Source organism: Xenopus laevis, chromosome 5L (genome assembly GCF_017654675.1).
Source record: "Xenopus laevis strain J_2021 chromosome 5L, Xenopus_laevis_v10.1, whole genome shotgun sequence".
NCBI lineage: Eukaryota > Metazoa > Chordata > Amphibia > Anura > Pipidae > Xenopus > Xenopus laevis.
Genome location: NC_054379.1, coordinates 52,411,108 through 52,437,594, shown reverse-complemented (window position 1 = coordinate 52,437,594; position 26,487 = coordinate 52,411,108). Strand labels below are relative to the sequence as shown.

Sequence of the window (26,487 nt, the reverse complement as noted above, 5' to 3'; positions counted from 1 at the left end):
GAAGAAGGCAAATAATGAAAAAATTATAAAAATAAAAAAATAATGAAGACCAATTGAAAAGTTGCTTAGAATTCGCCATTCTTTAACATACTAAAAGTTAAAATAAAAGTGAACCGACTCTTTGAAAAGATGCTTCAATGTGAATGTAGGAAATATGTGGCTAAAGGTAAGCTGCACTGTGATTGTATCCCAAATCTGGTAAATATTACAACATTTGGTAATAAAATATGAATTAAAGAACACAAACAAAAGTTGTAGTTGGTTGTGTAGCCCTTTATTAGCAACTAAAATAGAAGGTATTTGTTGTACAACACTGGTAATAACAGATTATACAGAAATTGTATTATATTCTAATACAGGATAAAGGATAAGTTATGAATGCATTTCTTATTAAAAAGCTTCCACCCTTTTTTGTAATATACTTTTTTGTTGTTTTTTTTAAAATCTTTTTTGTTTGTTTTACAACTTGCAAAAACTATTCTGAAAGCTGAGTATATGTGCACATATCTGCAAAGAGTGCAAATTTAGGTTATGGTAAAGGCTAACTTATTCCATGTAACTAGCATTTGTACGTTGTCTGCCACCACCTATCTTTATTACAGTTTGCTTTTACAGATACTTTAACACAACTTGACTTCTGTTACCATGACCAAGAAAGCATTTTTTTTTTTAAATGGAGTCAGAAATTAAGATAGGACTACACCTACAAAAAAGAGAAAGGAGAGGATTTCAGTTGGATCAAGGTTCCACTAAACCCAAAGAACAGGTCATCACTGGGCCAATACTCGGCTATGATCCCATGGACAGAAAGAAAAGGTTTGTGTCAACGTTGTGTTATAAGGTGGCATCCCTGAGACTTGAGTGGCTCAATGCACCACTAGTGCTCCAGCAGCATAACTCACTGAGCTGTCCTGCCAGCTACGACACTGGCTAGACTGAGCATAATTTAAGAATGAGAAGCTCATGTTGACTCCATTCTTTTGAAGTTCTGTTGCAGCCTACAAAAAAACAGACAAAAATGAAACAGCTAAAAGCGGCCAGTGAACAATTTACTTACACAGGTTTTATACCAGCTCTCTTTATACTAGCAACTTTCCAGAACACATATAATATTTTTAGTGGCTTTAAAGGAGAAGAAGCACTACCGCCAACTTTGGGCCCCCTCCGTCGCCAATCTAGTCCTTAAAAAGAATACTGTCATGGGAAAACATGTTTTCTGAAAAACACATCAGATAATAGTGCTTCTGCACTGAAATCCATTTTTCAAAAATGTTTTTTTATATCTAATTTTGAAATCTGGCTTGGGGCTAGACATATTGTCTTGTGACTTGTGCTCTGATAAACTTCAGTCACTCTTTACTGCTGTAGTGCAAATTTGAGTTATATCACCCCCCCCCAGCAGCCTAACCGCAGAACAATGGGAAGGTTACCAGAAAGCAGCTCCCTAAAGCTGGCCATAGTTGCAAAGATCTGATCGTTCGAATCCTCGAACAATTGGACTTCCCCATCTCCCGACCTGCCACTAACCATTCCGATCAAATAAAGTATTAAAAGAACAGATCAGCTGATGTTCTGTCCCTGACAGCAATCGTACGAAAGTTATGTCCGACAAAGCTGGTGACAGTCTCCCACTGAAAACTGTAAGGTCGGCAATACATGCAGAGAAATTATTGGCAGCCGACAGAAATCTTATAACGTGGGCAATCGACCGTTATCCGTGGGACGAAAAATGTCGGCACTCTCCACACACGGTCTGGAAATCGTACAAATGCTTGATTCGTACGATCAGATCTTTGCGTCTATGCCCAGCTTTACACAAGATAACAGCTCCCTGGTAGATATAAGAACAGCACTCAATAGTAGAAATCCAGGTCCCACTGCGCCAATTTTAGTTACATGGAGAAACAATAGCCTGCCAGAAAGCAGTTCAATAGTGTAGCACTGGCTCTATCTGAAAGCACGTGACCAGGAAAAATGACCTGAGATGGCTACACACCAATATTACAACTAAAAAAATACAGTTGTTGGATTAGGAATGAAATTTTATATAGTAGAGTGAATTATTTGCAGTGTAAACAGTGTAATTTAGAAATAAAAGCTACACCATAAAAATCATGACAGAATCCCTTTAATTTCACTGTAAATGATCCAGCAGGCACGCTTTGACAGTGGAGGATATCTCAAGTGGCATGAGATAGTGCCTGAAAACCCCACTGCACATCCCTGCATTTAAATGCCACGGGGGAGGGAACAAAGACCCATTAGTTTTGGGCACGTTTTACATCTGTGCTCCAGCCTGTAAGGCCATTGCCCTGACTCTCAACATCCCTCAGCAACCATAAAGAACATTTATCTCAAGGCTGAATTTTTATTGTTGGAATGTATTACTATTTGTCTTTCTATTAATTAAGGGTCCTTTCCTATTTATCTTATTACTAGCTAGTCAATACAATGACTGATTGACAGGGGAAACAGGCCTGAACAACCATCTAATACTCAATTTCAGACTGGACACACAAGTGCCATAAGCCAGACTCGCTAAGGCTTTGGCTTTATATTTAAAGAGTAAATCCTAAAACAGACTGTCCTTACAAATAAAATGTGCACGCATACAAATAAAATACTTACGTTTAATAAAACCCCAATGGGGTGTCTGCCACATATAGTGTTATGGTATTTCTTCAAGTAATTACTAAATTGTACAGGATCTAATTGTTCTATAATGCTCATACCCTGCAAAACAGCAAACACACATATAAAACATTACATGTTGCACCATTTCTGGACAATATACAGTAGACCCCCCATTTTACCTTTTTCAGGGGACCAGAAAAATGGTGAAAAATCAGGAAAATGTAATAGGTGGGACCACAAAACAACAATGTAAAGTGAAGAAAAACTTAAAATCAGGGGATGTAAAATTGAGTTAGTATCTGTGACAAATTAAACAGTTAATCTAGCAAAAAATTACTTGGTTTTTGGCACAAGTAACAAGTAAAGTAAGTAAGGTAACAAGTAAAGTAAGGAGAAAGAGTACTAAACAAGATGTTTTTACAAAGTTATTAAAAAAGATTCTAAATAATAAGTGTGATAATCTACATAAATGGCCATACTAACCAGCAAATGTGTTCTCGTATCTGCTGTAATGTCATTTAAAACATCTGGTTTGGGATAATCAGATTTCCAAAGTATGAGTTTGAAAAAAACAAATTTTGGCTTATTAAAAGGGGCAATTTATGCCTGTGTTTCACGCAAGCCCAATAAATAAAGCATCTGTTGGAGATTCAATCTGCCTGTTGTTAAAATATATATAGTTTTTGTACATGGTTTCAATTAGCAATGTGCAGCAATAAAACTAAAACTTGTTTTATTTTAGGATGAACTCATGGGACAGATTTCAGAGGTTATGTCTGCCACTGTGTTCTGCTTTGGAGCAACACAGGCAGCAACACTGGCATATGTTTTCTTTCCTGAAGTCCCCACTCCCCCCCCCCCCGAAAAAATGTTTGGACCCCCCCCCCTTCAACACAGCAACAACCCCTGTCCTCCCTCTGATCACTCACCTGGCCAACCTCACTTGAAGTGCATGGTGCAGGTCCTTACCAGGCAGAACATATTCTGTACAAGCCCTATGTATTTGTCTTATGCTGAACAAGAGTTTACACAATCCCTATTCAACTGACTGTTAGATCTCTGTTATCTTCAGATCCAACCCAGATCATCCTTATACTGTTGCAGAAAGACACTGCCAGTTATGTCATATACAATGTGCAATAAATACAGGTATGACTGAAATTTCTATTTATTGACTCTGCATTAGTTTTAATGCTTTGCAGAAACAAGCCTCTACTAGAGAAATGTCCCCCTGTGGAGCAAACAGACAATTAGGGGGTTATTAATCAAAGGACGAGTTTTAGAGGTTATATTTATACCTCAAACTCACAAGTAGAAAGTTCTCTGATTTGTAAAAAAACTTGATTCAATGAATTTGGAGTAGAACCCGAAAACTAATCGAGTTTTCTTTGAAAACCCCCCTGAATCCCTAATCAAGTTTTTGAGCAAAGCCCACCGAAAAAACCCGAACATCATGAAGACCTCCACCATTGACTTCTACATGTTTTAGCTGGAGAATTTTTGGATTAATAAATCTCGAAAAAAGTAGTTTTGACTGAAAAATACCCCTGAAAAGTTGAATTTTTTGGGTAAAAATCAACTTGCCCTTTGATAATTAACCGCTTAAATGTGTTACTCTTCCACACAAAACATAATCAAGGTACAAGGAGATGCCTACTGGTAAAACAGGGAGGCACTGAAGAGACAGAAAAAGAGAGAAAAAATGTAGATCTATGTGTTCATAGCAATTTTGGAATCAGAATTTTGGAAAGAAAACATACTGTACCATCTTATCTAGATTCTCAATTGACCTATAGATTTCTCCTTGAGATTCATCATAATATGTGTAACGGAATCGCTGTCCTAGAGAGATGAAAAATATGTTTTTATTTCCTTGTCTGCAAAATACTGTATACTTCAGGAATTACAAAATCATATTCTGATGATAGCATTTACATTCAGACTAGAAATTTAGATGAGGTTAAACAGGGTGCGTGCCAAAAACCTCATTTTACATACTGTATATATCTGCATTTACAGTTTCCCATTCACAGTTGTATTGGAATATTCCCGTTTATACATTTTAAATACTGCCCTAAAATGATTTAGGTGTTGACAGGCAGATTATGTCATGACTCATTGAAATTTGTGTATAATATCCATATCATAAGATATATGACATGGAGGTAATTAAGATAAGACACTTCATGATATCTGAAACATTATTGAAGCGGTAAATATAAGAAGTAGGAAACGATATACTAGGGCCCCCCCAGTGCCGGGCCATGCTGGGCAGGCGCCCTAGGCAGGCCCGGCACTCGCGGCGCCTGTATTGTGTGCGCGCATTTGCGCTCGCGTGCGCACGCGCAAATTTGCGCACAAAGTCTGCAAGAGAAGGGAACCGGACAATGGGGTAGACGACAGAGGAGGTACGTGCCTGGCGCCCTCCCAGCTTTGCGCCCTAGGCACGTGCCTACTATGCCTACCCCTAGTTCCGGCCCTGGGCCCCCCCCCTAAAGTTGAGTCAGCATTATAGGATACTGTTGTAGCTAACATGCCTATGAATATTTTTATCTGAATATGGCAAATTATTGAGCACTTGTCACTTTAATAATGAAAAAGGAATTTAACTCTGTTTAAATGTTGTGTACTAATCACTTTCATGCTCTGCACCAATCACTTTGATGTATTGCTTTGAATATGATGTCATTCCTTAATTGCTTGTGGTTTATTGGCTACATATATCACATTGTGTTTGGGTTGTGGTTGCCTTGAGAAAGGTCCCAGTCGGGACCGAAATGCTACGTTGTCTATACATGCTTCACTAAATATATCTATTTGTTTTTGAGAATATCCCGGTGTTGCTGGATCTTTTCTGGAAAGTGTATGCAAGCTTTAACAGTGCAACTGGGTGATGTTGGGAAGCGGTGTGCCATATATATAACACTACTACTTAACACAATACCTGGTATATGACATATAAAAGTTGAATTAGCTTAAAGATGCAAACAGATTTTTGTGCCACAGATGAGGTCAAAAGTAACTAATGACAGATCAAGCTTTGTAGAGAACTGTACTAATTGAAAAGAACAACCAAACCCCCGCCCCACCCCCATCAACCCCCCCTCCCACCACCCGTTAATGTAAAAAGTGTCAATATCTTTGTATTTGCTATAAAATCCAGAGTAGCACAGTGAGGTTGACAAGCCCCATCATGTGCAACTTCGGAATCCCCTTCTGTCAGAGATCGCCAGCTGGACCATGCGCAGTTAAAGCTAGGTATCGATTTGCTTTAATCGCACATGTTCCTGCATGTTTGGTGATTTGATAGGGGAGGATACAAAATAATGAATCGGGGACCCTTTAACGATGGGGGGGGAAGGGGGCAACTGGGTTTGTAGGGAGGGTTTCTTTCTCCTTTAATGAGGTAATTAATTTAACGTATGGTTTTACTCACCCCAGTGGCAGAAATCTGATGAGATTACAAAGAGGTTAGTCGGATCTGCTAAATATTTGCTAAAGACTTTCCCAAATTCCTGTTCCTTTGATTCACTTAGTGCTCCGACCAACACAGGAACAATGGTTAAATCATCCTTATGGCTTGAGGAAAAAAAATGGGAACAACGAATATAATAAATATATTGTACTTATAGACAGAAATGTACAGCAAGGCTAAAATGCTAAATTCTGTCTTAGAATTTTTATTTATGAATACAACCTGCACATAAATTAAGCCTAGCCATAAGAGAGAAAGCTAATTTACCTAGAGTATTATAAGCACATACTGGAGAGGCATAAAAATAAGGGGTTTTCTGGTACATACAGCGTTAAAGTAGACAAGTGTATGGAACGTATACATTCTATTTATGATGCTTTGCAATTACCATGCTATATGAAACACCACATTATACCTTTCCATTGCTTTAGCAGTGTAAGGTAAATGCATTTCAATGCTGTGCTCATCTTCATCTGTTTGTAGAGACATTCGTTCAAACATTCCAGTCTTCCACAATTCTCCGTATACTGGAAAGATACAAAGACACCTTATACGAAGCTGGGACATCCTACTAAATATTTGCATTGAAAGTGGAACCTGTAATAAAGTATAGCAACAAAAATCTAAAGTAGAATACCAACAATTCCAAAAAGTACTCCTATCAGTTAACTAACAGGACAACTAACAGGACAACTACCCATGCATTATTGCTTCATTAAATATTTCTCACGTATGAAAGGCATACAGTATAAAAAAACATTCACATAATTTGGATCACAGGCTGTGCTACACACTATTTGTATGCATATATAATTGTCTTTTACAATTATGAACGTTTAGACATACCCTTTTGGTCAACATGAAGGTCATATAATGGTGTTCTATATATATCCACAGTGGAAAGTGCACATCTAGAAAGAGCCACATGGTGAGAAGGTCCAAGAATGAAGACCCTTCTCCTGTAAAAGAGAAGAGATTTGCAATATTATTAAATATTAACAATCACCTTACAAACCTCCCCATTAAGATTCAAGAACGGTGATCGTTAGGTCGTGGAAATCTCCACTATTACCTATTTATTTGTTTAAAAACAAGCTAAACTGGATCCTAGTCAATGAGAAATTGACATGTATCTTAAACGATAAGTGAACATGATTTAAAAAAATAAAAAACAATTTAAAAAAAAAATGGGAACCAAGGCTACACTACATGCCTTCCTCTAGTATAACCCATGCCAGTCTCTATAACTAAATAAATGGATATAGGAAACGCCTATGGGCCAGTGGGCAAAATAGAATTTGCTTAAAGTTAAAAACACAGCAGGCCATGTTCTATGTCTAAGACGTGCATGATTCCTGCTGTGAGATCTGCCAAGACGCTGAATACTACCTGATGCTTTTTGTTTTGTGTGTTTTATGTTCTAGTGAAGGTTGTGATTTTACACTTTTATTCTAGAGCATGTCTGTGTTTTGTATATTGTTTTTATCTTTTACATTTGTATGGTAATTCATACTGCGCCTCCAATATTATATATTATATATTGAAATTCATGGGCATAGCTTTGGTGGAGTACCTAACGGGGATGCACCAACATTTTAAAAGGCCATAAGTATCAAAGCCCTAAGAACCCAATCAAATAATTACTATCACTGTGATTTTAATGAAACAACTAATTGCTAAATTAGATATCACACAATACTTACGTGACTGAAGGGTCTACTTGTTTATAGGCATGAGCAGCACATGACCCGCAATAAGTGTATCCTGCATGACTGCAATTTAAAAATAATAACACATTTATAAAATGATGTATGTACCTCATCCAATAAATTAACTAAAATTATTAATATGATGGTTATTTCCCTTCATTAGTTATTGCAGCTTATTTAAAATGAATCACAAAAAACTATTTAAATGAAACAGGCTTACAATGAATGAACTAAAAGTGGGGGCCCCCTGCAAGCAAAACAATTAAATACTTATGATACAAATATGCAGAAATGTGCTATATGATATATTCAATCAGACAGAGATGGGCAAACTGTGACCCTCCAGACGTCACTGAACTCCAGCTCCCAACTGTACCCTAAGCTCATAACGCTCAATACTTGCCATATAACAACAGTTTTCCTTAATGGAGAAAGGGGACTTTAAAAAGCAGTAAGCGAAAAATAATAAGCCAGTGTGGTAACTCACGGGGCAATGATGGCTCTTGCAGGTCTCTTTGAGGTTTGTGCTTGTGATAACCAGCCGTCTAGTTGTGCACTCAACTGGGATCCTGCAACAAAACCCAGATAAAATAATATAACATAGGCTATGAATATTGTGCACTACTATTAACGTGCCTTAAATTCTGGATACCTTAAACGTTATGCAATTTCCATTGTTGACAAAAATACACTCGTAATTTCTTATATACACTGCTTTGCACAAATGTGAATTGCATTAGAAAGCACTGCATTCATCTATGCTTATAGTGCATACAAACAATACATATATACAAAGACCTTCAACTGACTGTTTTATGATCACAAACTTTAAAATAACATTATCAATCCGTTATCCGGAAACTCATTATCCAGAAAGTTCCGAATTATAGAAAGGTCACCTCCCATACACTCCATATAATCAAATAATCCAAATTATTTCCTTTTTCTCTGTAATAGACAGTACCTTGTACTTTTTTTTAATTAATCTGTATTGGAAGCAAAACCAGGTTATTCAGTTTATTTAATGTTTACTTGATTTTCTAGTAGTAAGGTATGAACATCCAAATTACGGAAAGATGTGTTATCGGGAAAACCCCAGGTTCCGAGCATTCTGGATAATAGGTCCCATACCTGTACTGTATTATGCCAGGTTCTAAGGGTTTACCTATTCTGAACAGAGAAATTCTGGCTTGTGGTAGAAGGAGTTTTGCAGACAGAAAAGCCCCTGTCACAATGTTAGCAGTTCCAGACTGAGATCCAAAATAGGAACTGGCTTTTCAAGTACACAGAGGCCCTAACCCCCACCCCAATAAATGGTGCCTGTTTATGAAAACCTTACAGCTGCCACTCTGGCATTTGCCAGAATCTTCAGATTGACAGCCTGGGCCTGATGGCAAAGCTCACTGCAATAGGCTGTGAAATATTGTTTTAAATTAAGTGCACTTATGCTTGCTGATCAATGTTTCCATCACTCTTCTGCTCTCTGCTCAGTGTTTTTTGGTCAAAATTCAAATTCTCGAATTTTTTGATTAAGAAGTATACACAATATACATGCATCTAACTATATAAAGTGTTGTCTATAGTCATTTAACATTTTTAGGGCTTTTACAGACTAGCGTTTTAGCTGCGTTACCCTGCGTTCCATTTCATGCGTTCAGCTGCAGGGGAGCGCAGGAGTAGACACACTAAATTCTTTTCAATGGGGCTGTACTCACAGAGACGCATGTAAGCGCCGAACGCAGGAAAAATGCAACATGCTGCGTCCCAACCTGCGTTCGGCGCTTACAGGCGTCTGTGTGAGTACAGCCACATTGAAAAGAATTCAGTGCGTCTACTCCTGTGGCTGAACGCATGAAACCGGAGCGCAGCTAAAAACTCACATCTGTAAGAGTCCTTAAAATAATTTTTCAGTTTGGGTGAGCTCCATCTTTATCAGGCTTGCTAGTTTCCCTATCGCAAGTTTTTTTGGTTGGGGTCTCTCACTCTATGTTCTTTCCGTAATGTTTTAAAGGAATGACAATATAATGTAGTGTTGCCCTACACTGGTAAAACTGGTGTTTTTGCTTAAGAAACACAACTGTAGTTTATATAAACAAGCTGCTGTGTAGCCATGGGGGCAGCCATCCTAAATATAGCAAGTGGTACTAAAGGATTTTTCTTTAGCTCTTCTGCATATGATGGTTTAGTCATCAATGCAACAGAAAGCACTGCTAATAACTCTGCCAGTTGCAAAAAATGGACAGATTTAGTCAATAACTGCAATCCATGGGCTACTTTTGTGCTTACAGCTGTTTTCAATGGCTGTTTTAAGAAGAGATGATCAAAATTGCCCAAAACTTAGCACATTTTCCTGTATGTGTATTGTATATCCGTATACGTGCACCTGCATTCATTTTTATAGGTATTTTTTGTTCCACAGATTCTTACCTCTGTTTTTGTAAACTGTCATGAAAAAGTAAAGAAATCTGTCAGACATTGCTGGCTGACACTTGTTTTACCCAATAAGAAAATCTCTTTGTTTTGTGGTCCTGTGATTTATGTAAACAGCTGCTAGGAAGAAAAATGTGAATAATTAGAAGAGAGTTGTGTTTAAATATAGACTAAGCTGTTTGGATTTAGTAGCAACTGGATATGTAGAGCTGCATTTCTGATGGGGGGAGGAGATTATACACAGAAGAACAATCCTGAAGCATTCATAGCAATTCCATTATGTTCAGCAGCACACTGTGAATGGATAATATTAGTAATAGATATTTTGATTACAAATTGGGGTAACACAAAGCTATAACTGTTTTGGAAAACCTTTGGCAACAATTCTGTAGAACTGGCACTTAAAGCTAATGGCACATGTGGAGATTTGCATTTAAATCTGTGCTACTGTGGGTGACAAATCTCCACAAAAAGCTTTCCCACCGGCAATAAAGTAGATGACAAATCGGAAAAAGCACGCAGCGCTATAATTTTCCGAAGTTTCCTTGGGATCCAACTTTAGAAAACAAAGTGCCACTTTGAAAGCATTTTGGCAAACAGCTTAAAATTGCTACATGTGCCATTACCCTTAATAAGAAACAATGGTGTATTTAAATTTCTTTTGATTTTAATTGTTGCTATTCCTTTTATGCCAATCTAATGCACCAGTACAGCAACCCCCAAGGCTACATATCCCTGCTGGTTTTCTGCACCTAAATGTGCCCTGCATTCAAGTACAATTTAAAAGAACACCCAACAGGGGTCTTCAGTTTATTACTGAGGATGGGAGGCCTGCATCATGTACTTTTTTCCGATATATATTATTTTCAGGGAATAAATTCCACATTTAGCAAAATGCTGGTAAAGATTATTAGCTGTGACAACTTATATTATAATTGTTTAGGTGGAAAAAGTTATTTTACAAAATATTTTGGACTGTGCTGTATGTGTGTGTTTTCCCCGATCATCTATGCATAATTCTAGAATTTAAAAATAAAAATGTTTCACTCCTGTGGTTTTTTGAGCTATATAAATGAGGAATCTTCAAAATAAAATACTAACTGGTGAACTTAAAGGTGTACGTGAAGGTCAGGGCACTTTAAAAATCGGTTTTGTTCTCGAACATACAAAAGAATACCTATACATTATATTTCTCTATATTTTGAACTTTAAAAAAAAAAAAAAAAAGATTTACGGAGGTGAAATAAACTAAACTAAATGGTCAGCAGTCAGCACTGAAAAGGTTAAACTACAGTGTAAACGATAATGGCATTTTTAGTAGATTATTAAAAAAACAATATAAATTGAGAAACAACAAGGTAGTACTAAAAACACCATATATTAGGTTACCTTATATACTGTATACCTCCCAACATTTTGGAAATAAAAAGAGGGACAATAAAGTTGCCGCTCGTAGCATGCCAATTTTTTTTTACCATGCCCGTTTTGTGGCCACACCCCCTAATTACCATGTTAATTTTACAAAATTTCGCAAATTTCTGTCTTTTTCTCCAGTTATTACAGTTCTGCTAATGAAGGTGACTTGCCCTTTTGATCTGTGAGTCTAACTTTTCCAAAGGGACCTGTTATCTCATATTGTTACAATTACTTATTTGCTTATCTAGATACATTTGAATTGTTACAAATGTATCTTATCTTGTGTTATTTTGTTTCTTTTTCTGGCTGTTCAGTGCAGAGAAAAACGGGACTTTCCAGTACAAATGAGGGACTGCAGGTTGAACTGTCCCTCTAAAAACGAGACAGTTGGGAGTGTGAAAAATATTAAGGCTATACATTTTTTTTTTAAAGGTAAATTTTATTGTTTTAACCACAAGAAAAAACAACCCAAAACAGAAAATAAAAGACATTTTACAGTTGTGATTGATGTAATAGTTACAATTAGTAATGGTGCATATACAGCGTCACTACAATAACTGGCATCGTTAATAACAGTTGTAAGTGCCTGTATGAAGATAAGTATATAAAGCAAATACAAATATGTTATATGTGTACCAGGGAGTCTGGGTCACACCAGGCCCCCCACACTTTGTTGAATTTTTGTGGTGCCCCTCTTGTTTCATATGTTAATTTAATTAAAGGGATACTGTCATGGGAAAAAAAAATTTTTTCAAAATGAATCAGTTAATAGTGCTGCTCCAGCAGAATTCTGCACTGAAATCCATTTCTCAAAAGAGCAAACAGATTTTTTTATATTCAATTTTGAAATCTGACATGGGGCTAGACATTTTGTCAATTTCCCAGCTGCCCCATGTCATGTGACTTGTGCCTGCACTTCAGGAGAGAAATGGTTTTTGGCAGGCTGCTGTTTTTCCTTCTCAATGTAACTGAATGTGTCCCAGTGGGACATGGGTTTTTACTATTGAGTGTTGTTCTTAGATCTACCAGGCAGCTGTTATCTTGTGTTAGGGAGCTGCTATCTGGTTACCTTCCCATTGTTCTGTTATTAGGCTGCTGGGGGGGGGGAAAGGGAGGGGGTGATATCACTCCAACTTGCAGTACAGCAGTAAAGAGTGATTGAAGTTTATCAGAGCACAAGTCACATGACTTGGGGCAGCTGGGAAATTGACAAAATGTCTAGCCCCATGTCAGATTTCAAAATTGAATATAAAAAAATCTGTTTGCTCTTTTGAGAAATGGATTTCAGTGCAGAATTCTGCTGGAGCAGCACTATTAACTGATTCATTTTGAAAAAAAAAATTTTTTCCCATGACAGTATCCCTTTAAAGGAAGAGCTCCATCTATCAGCCTTCTCCAGAAGGGTATGGTAGGAGGGGTATTTCCCATCCAGTGCATAATCACTGTTTTCTTTGCGTAGAACATAAGGGAGCGTAACCGATTTCTAGCAGCGTTGGTTGGTATTAGATCATCAATCACTCCCAGTATGCATACCACCAGGTCAACTATCTGTGGAGTGCCCAGTTCAGTGGCTAGGGTCTCCATTACTTTGGACCAGAATAACTGGACTAGGGGACAGGACCAGATCATGTGGATAAAGTCAGCAGCTGGAAGTTTACATCGGGGGCACCGGTCATCTTGGCTCTGCCCAATTTTTTTTAACCTAAGAGGAGTTATGTAAACTTGATGGCGTGTCTTATATTGTCTCAGCCTGTCCCTTATGGAGATTAAGAAGCTGTAGGCCGTTTCTATTGCCTCCTACCACATCTCATGGTTAAGGTCTGGAATAGCCTGTGTCCATAGAAGGTAGGCTCTATCAAAGGGTGGATTGACCTTTGTCATGATGTTCTGGTATAGTCTTGACAGTAGTTTGGCAGGGGAAGGGTGGTAGAGAGCAGCTTCTAAATTGACCGTGGACATTGTTGGGGTCAGAGAGTGGAACTGTGCCTGAAAGGCATGTCTGAGCTGGAAGTACCTAAAGAGTTGGATGTGGTGACCTGGAATTTGCTCTTGTAAGGCATGGAGTGTGGGAAATTACCCATTTGGAGCCAAGTCAGACAGCTTTTTAATGCCTAGGCGAGTCCAGTACATGAAGTCAGGCAGGCCATGTAGGTGAGGAAGTAGTGAATTGCCCCACAATGGAAGGTTAGGTGACAGGCGTGGTGCTGGGTAGCCCAGGAGTTTTAGAGCCATGGATCATGCTTTGTGTGGGGTGGTGAGAGGGCTTGGCAGAGTCGTCATGTTGGAAGGATGCCTGTAGAGGTAGGTACCAAGTCCCTCAATCAAGTGGAGGATGGCGGCTTGAAGGATCATGTTGGGATTGTAAGGGTTGGGAGAGAAACACCATTGCAGATAGTAGATCTGGGAGGCTAGGTAATAATTGTAGAAGTGTGGGAGGGCAAGTCCCCCTTTTACAATAGGGGCTGTCAGTCTTTCCCAGGAAATACGGGGTTGACTTCTTGGCCCAAATAAATGGAAGTATAATTTTGTAAGGTTTCCTAAAAAATTAACGGGGAATGGTAAATGGGGTGTTATGGAATACATACAGAAGTTTAGGTAGATAAATCATTTTGCTGATATTAACACGCCCCCATAGTGTCAGTGGGAGATTAGCCCAGTGTTTAAGGGTACCAGAGAGAGAATCAATGATTGGGTCTAGATTGTGTTGTATAAAGGAGTGTGAGTTTGTGTGTATATGAATACCCAGGTATTTGAAGGAATTGGTCCACTTCAGGCGTAGGCCCGGGGGTGGTAATGCTGGGGGATTAGAGTCAATGGTGAACAGTTGTGACTTTTCCCAATTAATTCTCAGCCCAGAATATTTCCCAAAGTTCTGGACTGTGGTCAGACGTGTGGAAAGAGAGTCATCTGAGTCACCTAGGTATATAAGGATATCGTCTGCAAAGAGGGACACCTTTTCTGTAATGTTAGCAAATTTGAGCCCTTCTATGAATGGACAATCGCGGATCAGAATGGCTAGGGGTTCGATTGCCAAAGCGAAGAGGATCTTTATTTATCAAAAGGTCTTGGTTACCAGCCATTAGCTCTCCGATAAGCTGGTCTCATTTAAAGAATGGATAGGGTTGCCACCTTTTGCCGAGTGGCAGACCTGGTGGGGGGTGGTTTGAGGGGGGGCTGACCTGGTGATGCCAGGGGTAGGTCCGATGACATGGCAATCTGCGATTGGCTAATCACTGCACCATTCACTTTAAAGCCCTGTCCGGATATACTGATTTGAAAATTCAGACAGCCCTCTTGAAAATCAGACAGATGGCAACTCTAAGAAGTGACCATGTCCTAACAGTCTAGCAGGTGTGATTTTATATCATACAATGCAAAGTTATTTTTTAGGAAATTTGTCGCAGGTAAGATGTATTCCTGTGGGCCATCGCTATAATAAGGGCTAAGGGTAACTTTAGTGGCCAATAAGGCAGCTAAACAGCAGCATCTTCGATTGGCTAATCACTGCACCATTCACTTTAAAGCCCTGTCCGGATATACTGATTTGAAAATTCAGACAGCCCTCTTGAAAATCAGACAGATGGCAACTCTAAGAAGTGACCATGTCCTAACAATCTAGCAGGTGTGATTTTATATCATACAATGCAAAGTTATTTTTTAGGACATTTGTCGCAGGTAAGATGTATTCCTGTGGGCCATCGCTATAATAAGGGCTAAGGGTAACTTTAGTGGCCAATAAGGCAGCTAAACAGCAGCATGCAGCTCATCTCATATTCCCCCTCTTGTAAAATATACGGATATTATAAATTACCGAAGAGTTCCATGACCATATAAAAACACATATTTTGCAACAGGGGTGACTTTATATTAAAAAAATTTCAGTAAGTAATGTGACCAATGACATCACTAAGCACAGTTTATAAGGATAACATTTACATATATTTTATATATATATATATATATATATATATATATATATAATCCAAGGGACGCCAGCACTCATGAAAAAAACAGTATATGTGCCTGGGTGCAAGATCAGAAAATACTTAGTACAATACAATCAGCACTCACAGGTCTTAAAAATAATAAATAATGATTTATTTTAAAGGTATGGACCTTTAAAATAAATCATTATTTATTATTTTTAAGACCTGTGAGTGCTGATCTTCTCATATATATATATATATCTACACACAAAACCGTAGGATAGTACACCGCTTCCAACATATGCCCAGGTGCAAGGTAAAATGTCATACATTGTCCAAAAAGACCAGCAACACCAGTACTTTTATGCATAAATAAAAGTATTGTATGTATGTAAGCATATATACAGCCAACGTCAGGACGAAGATCCCTGTGGGGGATCGAAATGTTGAGGCTTAATAATAAAATTTTTTTGTTTTTTCACTAAAACCCTGTGAGTGCCGCAATACTTTCGGCCGAATCCTTCTGCCCAGCCGAACCCTAATTTGCATGTGCAAATTAGAGGCGGGGAGGGAAATTGAGTGATTTTTTGACACAAAACAAGGAAGTAAAAGATGTTTTCCCCTTCCCACCCCTAATTTCATATGCAAACTAGGATTCGGTTCGGTATTCGGCCGAATCTTAAAGTACCCCCTTTTGTAAAATATATAGTGAATAAAGTACCCCCTTTTGTAAAATATAAGGATATTATAAGTTACCGAGGAGTTTTATGACCATATAAAAACACGAGGCCGAAGGCCGAGTGTTTTTATACAGGTCATGGAACTCCGAGGTAACTTCTAATATCCTCATATTTTGCAACTGGGGGTACTTTATTTATTATAATACACAAGTTTCAGTGAGTCTTGTGACAGAAATGACATCAGAACTCACCGTTTATAACTGATGACATCAGAACTCACCGTTTATAAGGCTATAATTTACAGGATGTTCATGGCTTTTGTGTATTATAAGGATATTATTAGTCATCGAGGAGTTTCATGACCATATGACAAGGGGTACTTTACTTTTATAATAGAGTTTTAGTGAGTCATGTGACAAAAATTACATCACTATTCACCGTTTATAAGTATATAATTTACAAGATATTCATGGCTTTTGTGTAATATATATATATATATATATATATATATATATATATATATATATATATATATATATATAAACAAACAAGGGAAAGTTGTGCTCACCACTATTTTTTAAAACCATTAGGCGGGGGTGCAATGAGGGTGTGACCACAAAATACATATAGTCAACTACAAGAGGTCCTCTGCACTCTGACGTAGTTGGCCATCTTAAATATATATATATATATATATATATATATATATATATATATATATATATATATATATATATATATATATATATATATATATATATATATATATATATATATATATATATATATATATATATATATATATATATATATATATATATATATATATATATAGTAAGTCCGACCTGGTGCACTCACAACTGCCTAACGCATTGCCTACGTGCTGGTCAAAATAATCATTCAAAGTATCAAAAACAGACCGCACTCAAAGGACTTTTCAAATGTGGAGAAAACTTGTATTTTATTTTCGACGTTTCGGCGCCATAACTCAGGCCCACCTTCCTGAGGACGGCCCGAGTTATGGCGCCGAAACGTCGAAAATAAAATACAAGTTTTCTCACATTTGAAAAGTCCTTGGAGTGCGGTCTGTTTTTGATACTATGTTTTTGATCTGATTGATAATCTCTCTGCAGGATATACAGTGCTGCCTAAAGGATAATAATAATCAACAGTTAATGTTTTCTAAAAAGTCATAGAAAAACACAAGTGGATGAATATGTGATGGCCAAATTGGCAAATCCACCTAAGATGCCCTGTTGTAATTTATGGGCTGGCTTTAACACCTGTCAATATTATACTTTGGATATATTAAATTAATCTTGCATTATTTCCTCGCTATCCCTCCATAATAAAAAATATATATATATATATATATATATATATATATATACACACACACACACACACACACACACACACACAGGGTTCTTTCTATAGTACAACTCAGCATATGATTATTTTACACAGACATGTTATTAGAGAACAGGCGAGATCAAATGTAGGAACTGATGGATGGTTAGCAGAGACACACCCTTTCTCTAAACACATCTCCTTTGTTTTGTTACCTAGCAGGGATCACGTTCAGCCTGCATCTCTGCAGTCATATTTCTTGTCATGTCCAGCAAGTAGACACCACAATGCACATTTAATATGTCTATATCGTAAAGCTGCAAAATAATCTTAGGCCTAGAGTTACACAATGGTGCAGTGGAGTTACTGAACTTGCAGCACCAATCTGAAGAATAAAGTTTAGCAGTATATAAATGACTAGATCGGTTTTATGCTTTTTAGCCAAATGCTATGCTTTTTTAGGAAAGTTACATGTAACTCAGCTCCGCTGTCAGATTACTCTTCCTCAATAACCAAGGTATCCTTCTGGATTAATACTATTTGCACTAATATCAATTATAACCCCTATAACAGCTTCATAAAATCTACAATGCAAATATAACAAGACTGATCAGTACTGTAACTCCCTTTAAAAACGACAGGGCAATAAATACAACTAAACCTCTGTAGCCTTATGAGTGAGAAACAGTGGACAAAGACACTGTAGTCCTTATAATAATAATTCTGTCACTGTAACCCTAACAGACAGGCCCATCTATGCAGTGTCAGTACAAATCTAAATACTTCTGAATCACCACAGATTTTCTTTTTACTAGCCTCCTGGATAATTGCTATAACTTGCCTAAATGTGGCCATACACTAAGGGGCAGATTTATCAAAGGTCGAATTTCGATGTAGAAAAAACTTCGAAATTCGACCATCGAATAGAATCCCCTGGCATTCGAATTCGAAGGATTTTATAAATCGTACGATCGTATTCCGATCATAGTACGATTTTTACGAGTCGAAGTTGAAGTAAATCCGAAGTCCTAGTATCCTATTCGATGGTCGAAGTATCCAAAAAATGACTCAGAATTTCAAATTTTTTTACTTCGAAAATTCCCTCAAGTTCACTTCAACCCTTGATAAATCTGCCCCATAAAGATCCGCTCGTTTGGCGACTTAGCCAAACCAGCGGATCTTTTCCCCGATATACCACTAACAGCAGGGCTATATTGTGGGTAATCTGAACATTCGGCCCTATGGCTGAACAATCGGATTATGACGAGCACAATGGGCTCCGACGGGTCGGTCGGTCAGGAGAAAAATCAAACCTTCCCGATCTATATCATGTCTAGATATCGATCGGAAAGACCCATTGGAAGCCTCCAGATTAGCTGTCAAATTGGTCTAAACAACAGATATCGGCAGCATTATCTGCTCGTGTATGGCCACCTTTACACCATGGCCCGTTTATTCTTCTCCACAGGGTATGGCCCCTCACAAACCCCCAGTCAGCATTCTCACAACAAACTACACATATCTGCTCATTCCATAATCCTTCCTTAATATGGAAGTCAGTCCCATCGCCCTGCAGCTGTTCCTGAACTACAACTTGCAGTTGGAGGAATGCTGGGAGTTGTAGTTCATTGCTTGTCAAGCCACAAATTGGATGTATTCGTATTGGTACTGATCCATCTTATATGTATACCTAACTAACCATTACAGACAATAACCATTGTACATGCGACCATTTGCTGGCCATACCTACCCCTCTCTGTTCACAGCTTCCTTCCACTACTTGGCCATATTTGTGAGCCCCCATTTCTGCACCCCATTAGTACCTGAGGCGGAGTACCAGCTCCCGGCATGACTCGCTTCCCTGCACACAGATCGGTTAGACATCTTGCTGCTAGAGCCGCCTATGTTGTTCAGTGTGTGACTGATCTAGAGAGATACCAGACGTTGCCTTTGTCCTGTTTTTCGTCTCTGATTCACTGTCAGGCCGGATTTCTTTCAAAGTCTCCAAATGTCTGGTAATTTGCAGACGATCCCTAACTCGTCTCCTTTCTCGCCTGCCATCGTGCTTTTTAGCCAATCATTCTCACTTCTCTCCCTGCACTGCCTCCCTGTGTAAACTGGTTTACATTTATTCATCCAGATTGTGGTCATTTAAAAAAATATATGTATCTGTATAAAACCCCGAAAAGGGAAGAAATTGTAGACGGTCCCTAACATTACACAGCTGCCCTCCTCCACTGCCTTTCAGCCAATTGCGTTCGCCCCTCTCCTTGAACTGCTATGTAACATCCATCCCCGCACCTATCCAGTAATCTTCCTGTTTAGAGTTACTTTAATATGGCAGGTAGAGAACTGTGCTGCTGTCCACAATTTAAGTGCTAACAAAGGAGGATTTTAGTCATTCTTCCATTTCTTTAATTAATATTTCTGCTGTGATCAGTTCCTAAATAATGCATGTTACAGCCCTCCAATGTATCCTTCTATAATACACAAAAGCCATGAATATCTTGTAAATGATATCCTTATAAATGGTGAGTTCTGATGTCATCAGTTAGAAACGGTGAGTTCTGATGTCATTTCTGTCACATGACTCACTGAAATTTGTGTATTATAATAAATAAAGTACCCCCAGTTGCAAAATATGAGGATATTAGAAGCTACCACGGAGTTCCATGACCTGTATAAAAACACTCGGCCTTCAGCCTCGTGTTTTTATATGGTCATGAAACTCCTCGGTAATTTATAATATCCTTATAATTTACAAGAGGGGGTACTTTATTCACTATATAAAGATGCTGTATAATAACATCAAAGTAACTGCACAATACTGTTGTAAGAGGCACATAACATGCCAATATACAATGAGCACAAAGTGCTGGTATCTTGCGGTACCACAGTATCTGATAACATATACATCAAGGGGCAGATTTATCAAGGGTCGAATTGAAAAATCTAATTTTTAAATTCAAATTTGAGCTAATTTTAGGGGCACATTTATCAAGGGCCGAAGTGAAAATTCTAATTAAAAAAAATTCGAATCTCAAGCTAATTTTTGTGTACTTCGACTAGGGAATACTCCAGATTCGATTTGAAAAAAAATTCGAAAAATCAGAACCTATTTGGAGTCATTTGGTGGACTTTGAAAAATCTAAGTTTTTTTTGTTTAACTTTTTTTGACCTGCCTAACTGCCAGTTGATACAGAGGAAGGCAAAAAAAACGATCTGAAGCCTCTCCAATTTGCCTCAGAGGAGCAAAAAATTCCTTCCTGACTCCAAAATGGCAATCGGACTAGTCCCTGGATCAATTTGTACTATGAGATATCTTCCATAACCCTGTATTGCCTCACTTGCTAAAAAGCCATCCAACCCCTTCTTATACCTAATGTATCAGCTTGTACGACTGGTTTAGGGAGAGAATTCCACATCTTCACAGCTCTCACTGTAAAAAACCCCTTCCGAATATTTAGGGGCAATTTCTCTAAGCAGCGAAAATTCACCAGCGACGGCTTCGCTGCCATCGCAACACTTCGCCAGGCTTAAATTCGCTAGGACAACGCCAATTCCCTAAAGTGCGTCCAGGGCGCCGAAGGCTGGCGAATTTTCGCTAGCATTACTTTGGCAATCAAAGCGTAAATGCGCTAGCATTGCCTAATTTGCATATGGCGGGAAATGATAAAGTTACATGGACGTATATGTTGCAGCAAATACATTACACAAGTCCAGGGAACCTTAATAAATAAAATAGAGTTGTTATAATGCCCTACACATGAGCCCAGTGTATAGTTTGTGTTCCATATGTTAGAAAATGTATGGGGGAACCCAGTTACCCAAAAAAAAAATTTACGGACCTTTGAATTCTATCATTCAGAAAAAAAGACGCCAGCGTTTTTTGGGACTTAGAAAAACTTTGCACTAGGAATCCTATGCACTCCATTGCACTTCGCCTGGCCTGAGCTGGCGAAGGCAAATATGGAGAATGAGGTAACCTTCAGTAAAATCCGCATCTTACTGAATTTGCGAAATCAACTCTAGCGTCTATCTCCTTTGTTAACAAAGTGGCGCCTGCACCTGTTAGGGAATCAGCGAAGTTCCGAAATGACGTCACGCTGGCGAATTTTCGCTAGCGTTAGTCACTTGGCCCTTTAGGGAATTTGCCCCTTACACGGAACCTCCTTTCTTCTAATCGGAATGGGTGACCTTGTGTCAGCTGGAAAGACCAACTGGTAAATAAAGCATTAGATCGAATTCGATTAAACACATTCCGAATTTGATTAGAACGACCAAATACAGCCTATTCACTAAATTTCAGTTGGTCTTTTTTTATTCGAATTTCGAGTTTAAAAAAACTCCCATCACCTCGAAATCTGACCCTTTATAAACCTGCCCCTTAGTGTGATGGCTGCCCTATTGAGATAAAGTATTACCAAATAAGACTCAACAATATGCCCTAGAATGTGTTCATGAGGTGTACTATGCAACCATACCAAGTTGCAGTGTCAAAAAGGACAACCCTATATTGGACCCGGACCAAATTCTCTGTAAATTAACTTGAAGCCATAGGGTTATAGAAAATCAAATGCATTTATTGTTAATTTATTGTCAATTAATTAAGTTTCTCAGTTTATTCAGATATTGGAGTGACGTGTGAAACAAATTTGAATGAGTTGTATTCTAAGGTACTTAAATGTACGAATATTCAATGCTGACAAAAAAGTCATTATGGGAGAACAAAATGTTGGCAGCCAATGTTCCCTCTAAGGTGTGTGCACACAAGAAATTGTGTATATACTTGGCAGTTGTGAGCAAGGGGATGAGTTAGAATGAGCATTTGCTGCTGTAAACTAATTGCCTTGGTATATACAGGTTCTAAAAAACAGAACCAACTATTTATTTTACTAACTGTATTAATGTTCTGGCAGACCTGTTCGAGCCACAGCACATCCAGATTAAGAATCCTTTTCCCCAGAATCCCTTTCCCCAGTCACTTTTGGCAGTATTCTGACTGAAACCAGTAAAATGAGGGTACCCCCAACAAAACTACAACTTGAATTTGGATTTCTGACAACTAGGGTTGCCATCTGGCCAGCATTTTACCAGCCTGGCCAATAAAAATGATGGTTGATCCCAATGTTATTAATAAAGAAAAAAAGATAAATATATAGGAAGGCCGGTATTTTTTTCCAGAAAGGTGACAACCCTACTGACAACTGACATACTGCATGACACCAGTAGGTTGACAAATCACTACAGTAGAAAGTGACAGCAGAAAGTTTAGTCTTGTAAAGGTACAGGGTGCCAGGAATAAACTTGGAATGTGGCTCTTCATATCCAGCACTGCAATATTGATGTGGTCTCTGCAGGCTTATTTGAAATACCTGTGTTTGCTGATCCGCAACTACAGTACATGTTCCAATATGTTTTAGCAAAGACACCAAATTATATTGTTTTGCTGGTGGGTATAGATGTTCAATTAATAAAATAGGACATTGGAGTAGCTGGGCATAACAAAGCACTGACTTGCCCCTTTGTGCTTGTCCTTTGAATTCCATTGGGACACTGCTTAAAGGGAAATTGATAAGTATGACACTGGTTTTTCTTAATTCATCTTCTTTCATCTCCGATGCTATTTTCAAATTCATACACTGATCAAAACATGTTGCTGTAATCAAGAGAATGGGGACAGGTATGGACTCTACATGGACGACTCTGTTGTGGTAGACCCCAATATTTGAACAAGAATTTCCGAGCTGTTTGTTATAAATGGTTTTGTTATCCTCCTTATTTTTCTGGAGCTTTGGAACTTGGAGAATGATTCACAGTGGTGGGATCAAAAAAGTTACTTCTCCGTGGCATCTTTAAAGAAACTGCAGTTTTTTGTGGCATTTGGTAGTGTTTTCTGTAAAGGTCTACCGGTTACGATTTTACCTCACAAATTATTCATTCCAACCATCATCCTATATTAATGGCTCCACTGTTCTAAACTGATATAACTACCTGACACTGTAAGGATGTGGGGTGATACAACTGGTTGTTTATTATTCCTATACAAATCAATGTATGAAGGATGGCTGTGTTAGAATACCACTGGTTTGACATAAATGCTTTGGGCTGTACAGTGATTTTTATATCTTAACTTGTGCTTGGGACATGACAGTTATAAAAGGTTTAATGTGAGCTGCTTATTGCTACTATGCACCATAATAGCTAACAAGTCATTCACCTTACTTGGGAAATTACTTGGGTATTTAACGTATTTGTGTTTTGTACACTACCGTGTTGCATCATACCAGTCTATACAGAATACTGTTTATAAAGTTTTTAAGATCTTTCCAGATCTGACACTCATTCATCTGGGTTACCACAGATGAATGGTTTTCAGACACAGAGGATCTGAAAAAAAGACAATATTTGGGCTTTAACTACTTAGTTATTTACTACTCGTTAAAATGACTACAATCCAATCGATACACATTTTCATGAACAGTCTGTGTGTTTACTATTCATACTAGGATTATTGCCCTGGTTTTTAAAACTGACAACCAGTGCTGGGCCAAGCCTGCTGCACTCCCTAGGCAACCCATCCGGGCATCTTAATGGCGACGATAAGGGGAAGGACCGAACTAGGGGTAGGTAGACAGAAGAGCTAGATGTCTAGTGTTGTGTCGTCGTCCCCCCAACCCCGACTGTTGTGCTCTTGGCACATGCCTCTTCTGCCTACCCCTAGTTCCGGCCCTGTGATCAATTCTCACTCTGTAACTTATCAAGTACATGGCAGATCGACTAAAATAAAACAACTTATGGCATCAGCCCTTATGAATTTATATTGCTTCCTTGCAGTGTTTGTGCATTCTGTTCAGTTCCAACATTCATTGTGAAATTTGAAAAATAGCGTAACACTAGAAGTAACAGACCCCCTGTTGGGATGAGGTGTGAAAAAGGGACAGGTAAGGAGCGAGAAAACAAGTTTATTGTAAAAAAAAAAATCTAATTTTGCTGCAGTCCAGTGCCCACATTATGGGAAGGATTAGGGGGATTTTTTGTGTGTGTCAGGTTGCATTGGTGTGGGGGTACAGGGAATGTAGCTCTTTGAACATTTTTCCTGTGTCTGTGTTGGTTTCTTCCACTTGGGGTTACATCCTGCAGTCCAAAAACATACCTCAACCACAGTGGTTTTAAAATTATTGGTACATACAGTTACTACTGAAAACAGTCTGTTTTTTCTTTACTATTGTCTATAATACTTGTCCTAACTACAAGTACCATATAAACAATGTAGTAGTAGGGCAGCTAGGGCTGCCACCTGGCCGGTATTTTACCGGCCTGGCCGGTAAAAATGATGGTTGATCCAATGTTATCAATAGGGAAAAAAGATAAATAAATAGGCCGGTATTTTTTTCCAGAAAAGATGGCAACCATACGCCCAGCTAAGACTCTACTTCCCAACATGCTTTACATGAACTGTGATTAACAGATCTCTGATGAACTGTCCATCAGCAAATAGTTTTAGAAATTGCTGTACTGGACAGCTGACACAACTAATGAATAGACTGGGGTTAAACCTGTAGTATAGACAGTCCCTCCCCTCCTGCAACCCCTGTACATGCTACAGCAGATTTGGTGTAACTCCTTTGGCCATCTGTCAGCTTTTCATTTGACGCCTGCCACACTGAGCCCCCTTCCCGTTGTTGGAAGGTATAAAAATGATGACGGCATGGCAGGTCAGATGGGGCATAGGTTGGTTCCAGGTGGTTTAGGTGAGATACATGTCTACTATTTGTCAATCTGCTGATCTCTAGTGACTATTGCTACATTATTTCATGTAGTCAGGCCCAGCCCCTAAGCTGAGTGAACAGAGGGTATGAGTGGCCACACACACAGTATGGCTGCCTTTCTATTGTTCCAATTGTTTGTGCAAGTGCAAAGAAAGATCAAGCACCAAGTGCAGACAAGCTGCGGCTCCTCTTGATCAATTTATACACTGGCCAATTTAGTGCACTGACCTGCCCGTTACCTGAACCAACCAACACCCATAGTACATGGATATTGATTGGGATCAGGCAGGCCAGCTCTTACACAAAGGGTACGGTCACCTTTACACACTACCACCGCTTCCCATCTGTACAGATCCCGCCCTCAAACACAGCAACTGGGAGACAAAGAAGCTGTCCTATAATTTCATTACACAGGAAACAGGTATAGGAAACAACAGTAATGGAATTTTTCGATTTCCTGTAACATATCTTCATAATGACATGCAGATAGCTCAAGATGACGTTTTGTTCCTCTTATTAGCTTCCTTCCACAAATCTAGCATCTTGATGGGCTCCCCCATCCCTGCACCCCAAAGTACCTGAGGCAGTGTACCAGCTCCCAGCATGACTCGCCTCCCTGCACAGCGCCCGGTTGGACATCTTGATGCTGGAGCCGCCTATTGCACAGTGTGTGACTGGGTTTAGACGTCGGCTTTGTCCTCCTTTCCAACCAGTAATTCACTGACAGCCGAATTTCTTTCAAGTCACCCGATGCCTTGGGAATTTGCAGACGATCCCTAACTGTGCACTTTGCTGCTCCACCCCTAATGCCGTTCAGCCAGTCACACATTTTCTTCAATGAACTGACTGTATCTGCTTTTCATTCAGCCAGTAAAAAAAAGATTAGATTTCTGTCTAAGTAACAAAACCTCCAAGAATTTGGTGTCAAAAGGTTTAAATCAGCTAAACATACATACAAACAAAGGGGCAACATGGGACTCTGGGTGGCTATATAATAATAATAGAAGCCTGTTCTTAGCAACTTTTCATTTGGTCCTCATGTTTTCATTTTTACTATGTTCTGCATATTGCAAATGAGAGTCTCTCACCCAGGCA

General features: G+C 38.7%; 1 protein-coding gene across 5 annotated transcripts; it reads right to left on the bottom strand.

The window, feature by feature from the left end:
- Positions 1-255: 255 nt before the first annotated feature.
- On the bottom strand, positions 256-26,185 carry memo1.L (mediator of cell motility 1 L homeolog). Of its 5 annotated transcripts, none has more exons than XM_018261898.2 (9): positions 25,971-26,185; positions 8,306-8,387; positions 7,813-7,881; positions 6,956-7,068; positions 6,498-6,636; positions 6,071-6,213; positions 4,400-4,476; positions 2,629-2,733; positions 256-998 (listed from the first exon to the last, which is right to left on the bottom strand). In XM_018261898.2, exons 1-9 carry the CDS (start codon positions 26,029-26,031, stop codon positions 867-869), a joined length of 921 nt encoding a protein of 306 aa, XP_018117387.1. In that variant the 5' UTR covers positions 26,032-26,185; the 3' UTR covers positions 256-866. The 5 variants fall into 5 exon arrangements, with proteins under 5 accessions (XP_018117387.1, XP_018117388.1, XP_018117386.1 ...); XM_018261899.2 differs by having other exon boundaries at positions 6,525-6,636; positions 25,971-26,180; XM_018261897.2 differs by lacking the exon at positions 25,971-26,185 and adding an exon at positions 19,444-19,838.
- Between the last annotated feature and the right edge of the window lie 302 nt (positions 26,186-26,487).

What these genes read in the sequence shown, in the direction of transcription:
- memo1.L (XM_018261898.2), bottom strand. Translation starts at nt 26,031, where the DNA reads ATGTCCAACCGGGCGCTGTGCAGGGAGGCGAGTCATGCTGGGAGCTGG. An exon ending in GAGCTGGTACACTGCCTCAG is followed by an intron (nt 8,388 to 25,970) that starts GTACTTTGGGGT and finishes GTTTTGTTGCAG; the next exon opens with GATCCCAGTTGAGTGCACAA. An exon ending in CAAGTAGACCCTTCAGTCAC is followed by an intron (nt 7,069 to 7,812) that starts GTAAGTATTGTG and finishes TCTCTTTTACAG; the next exon opens with GAGAAGGGTCTTCATTCTTG.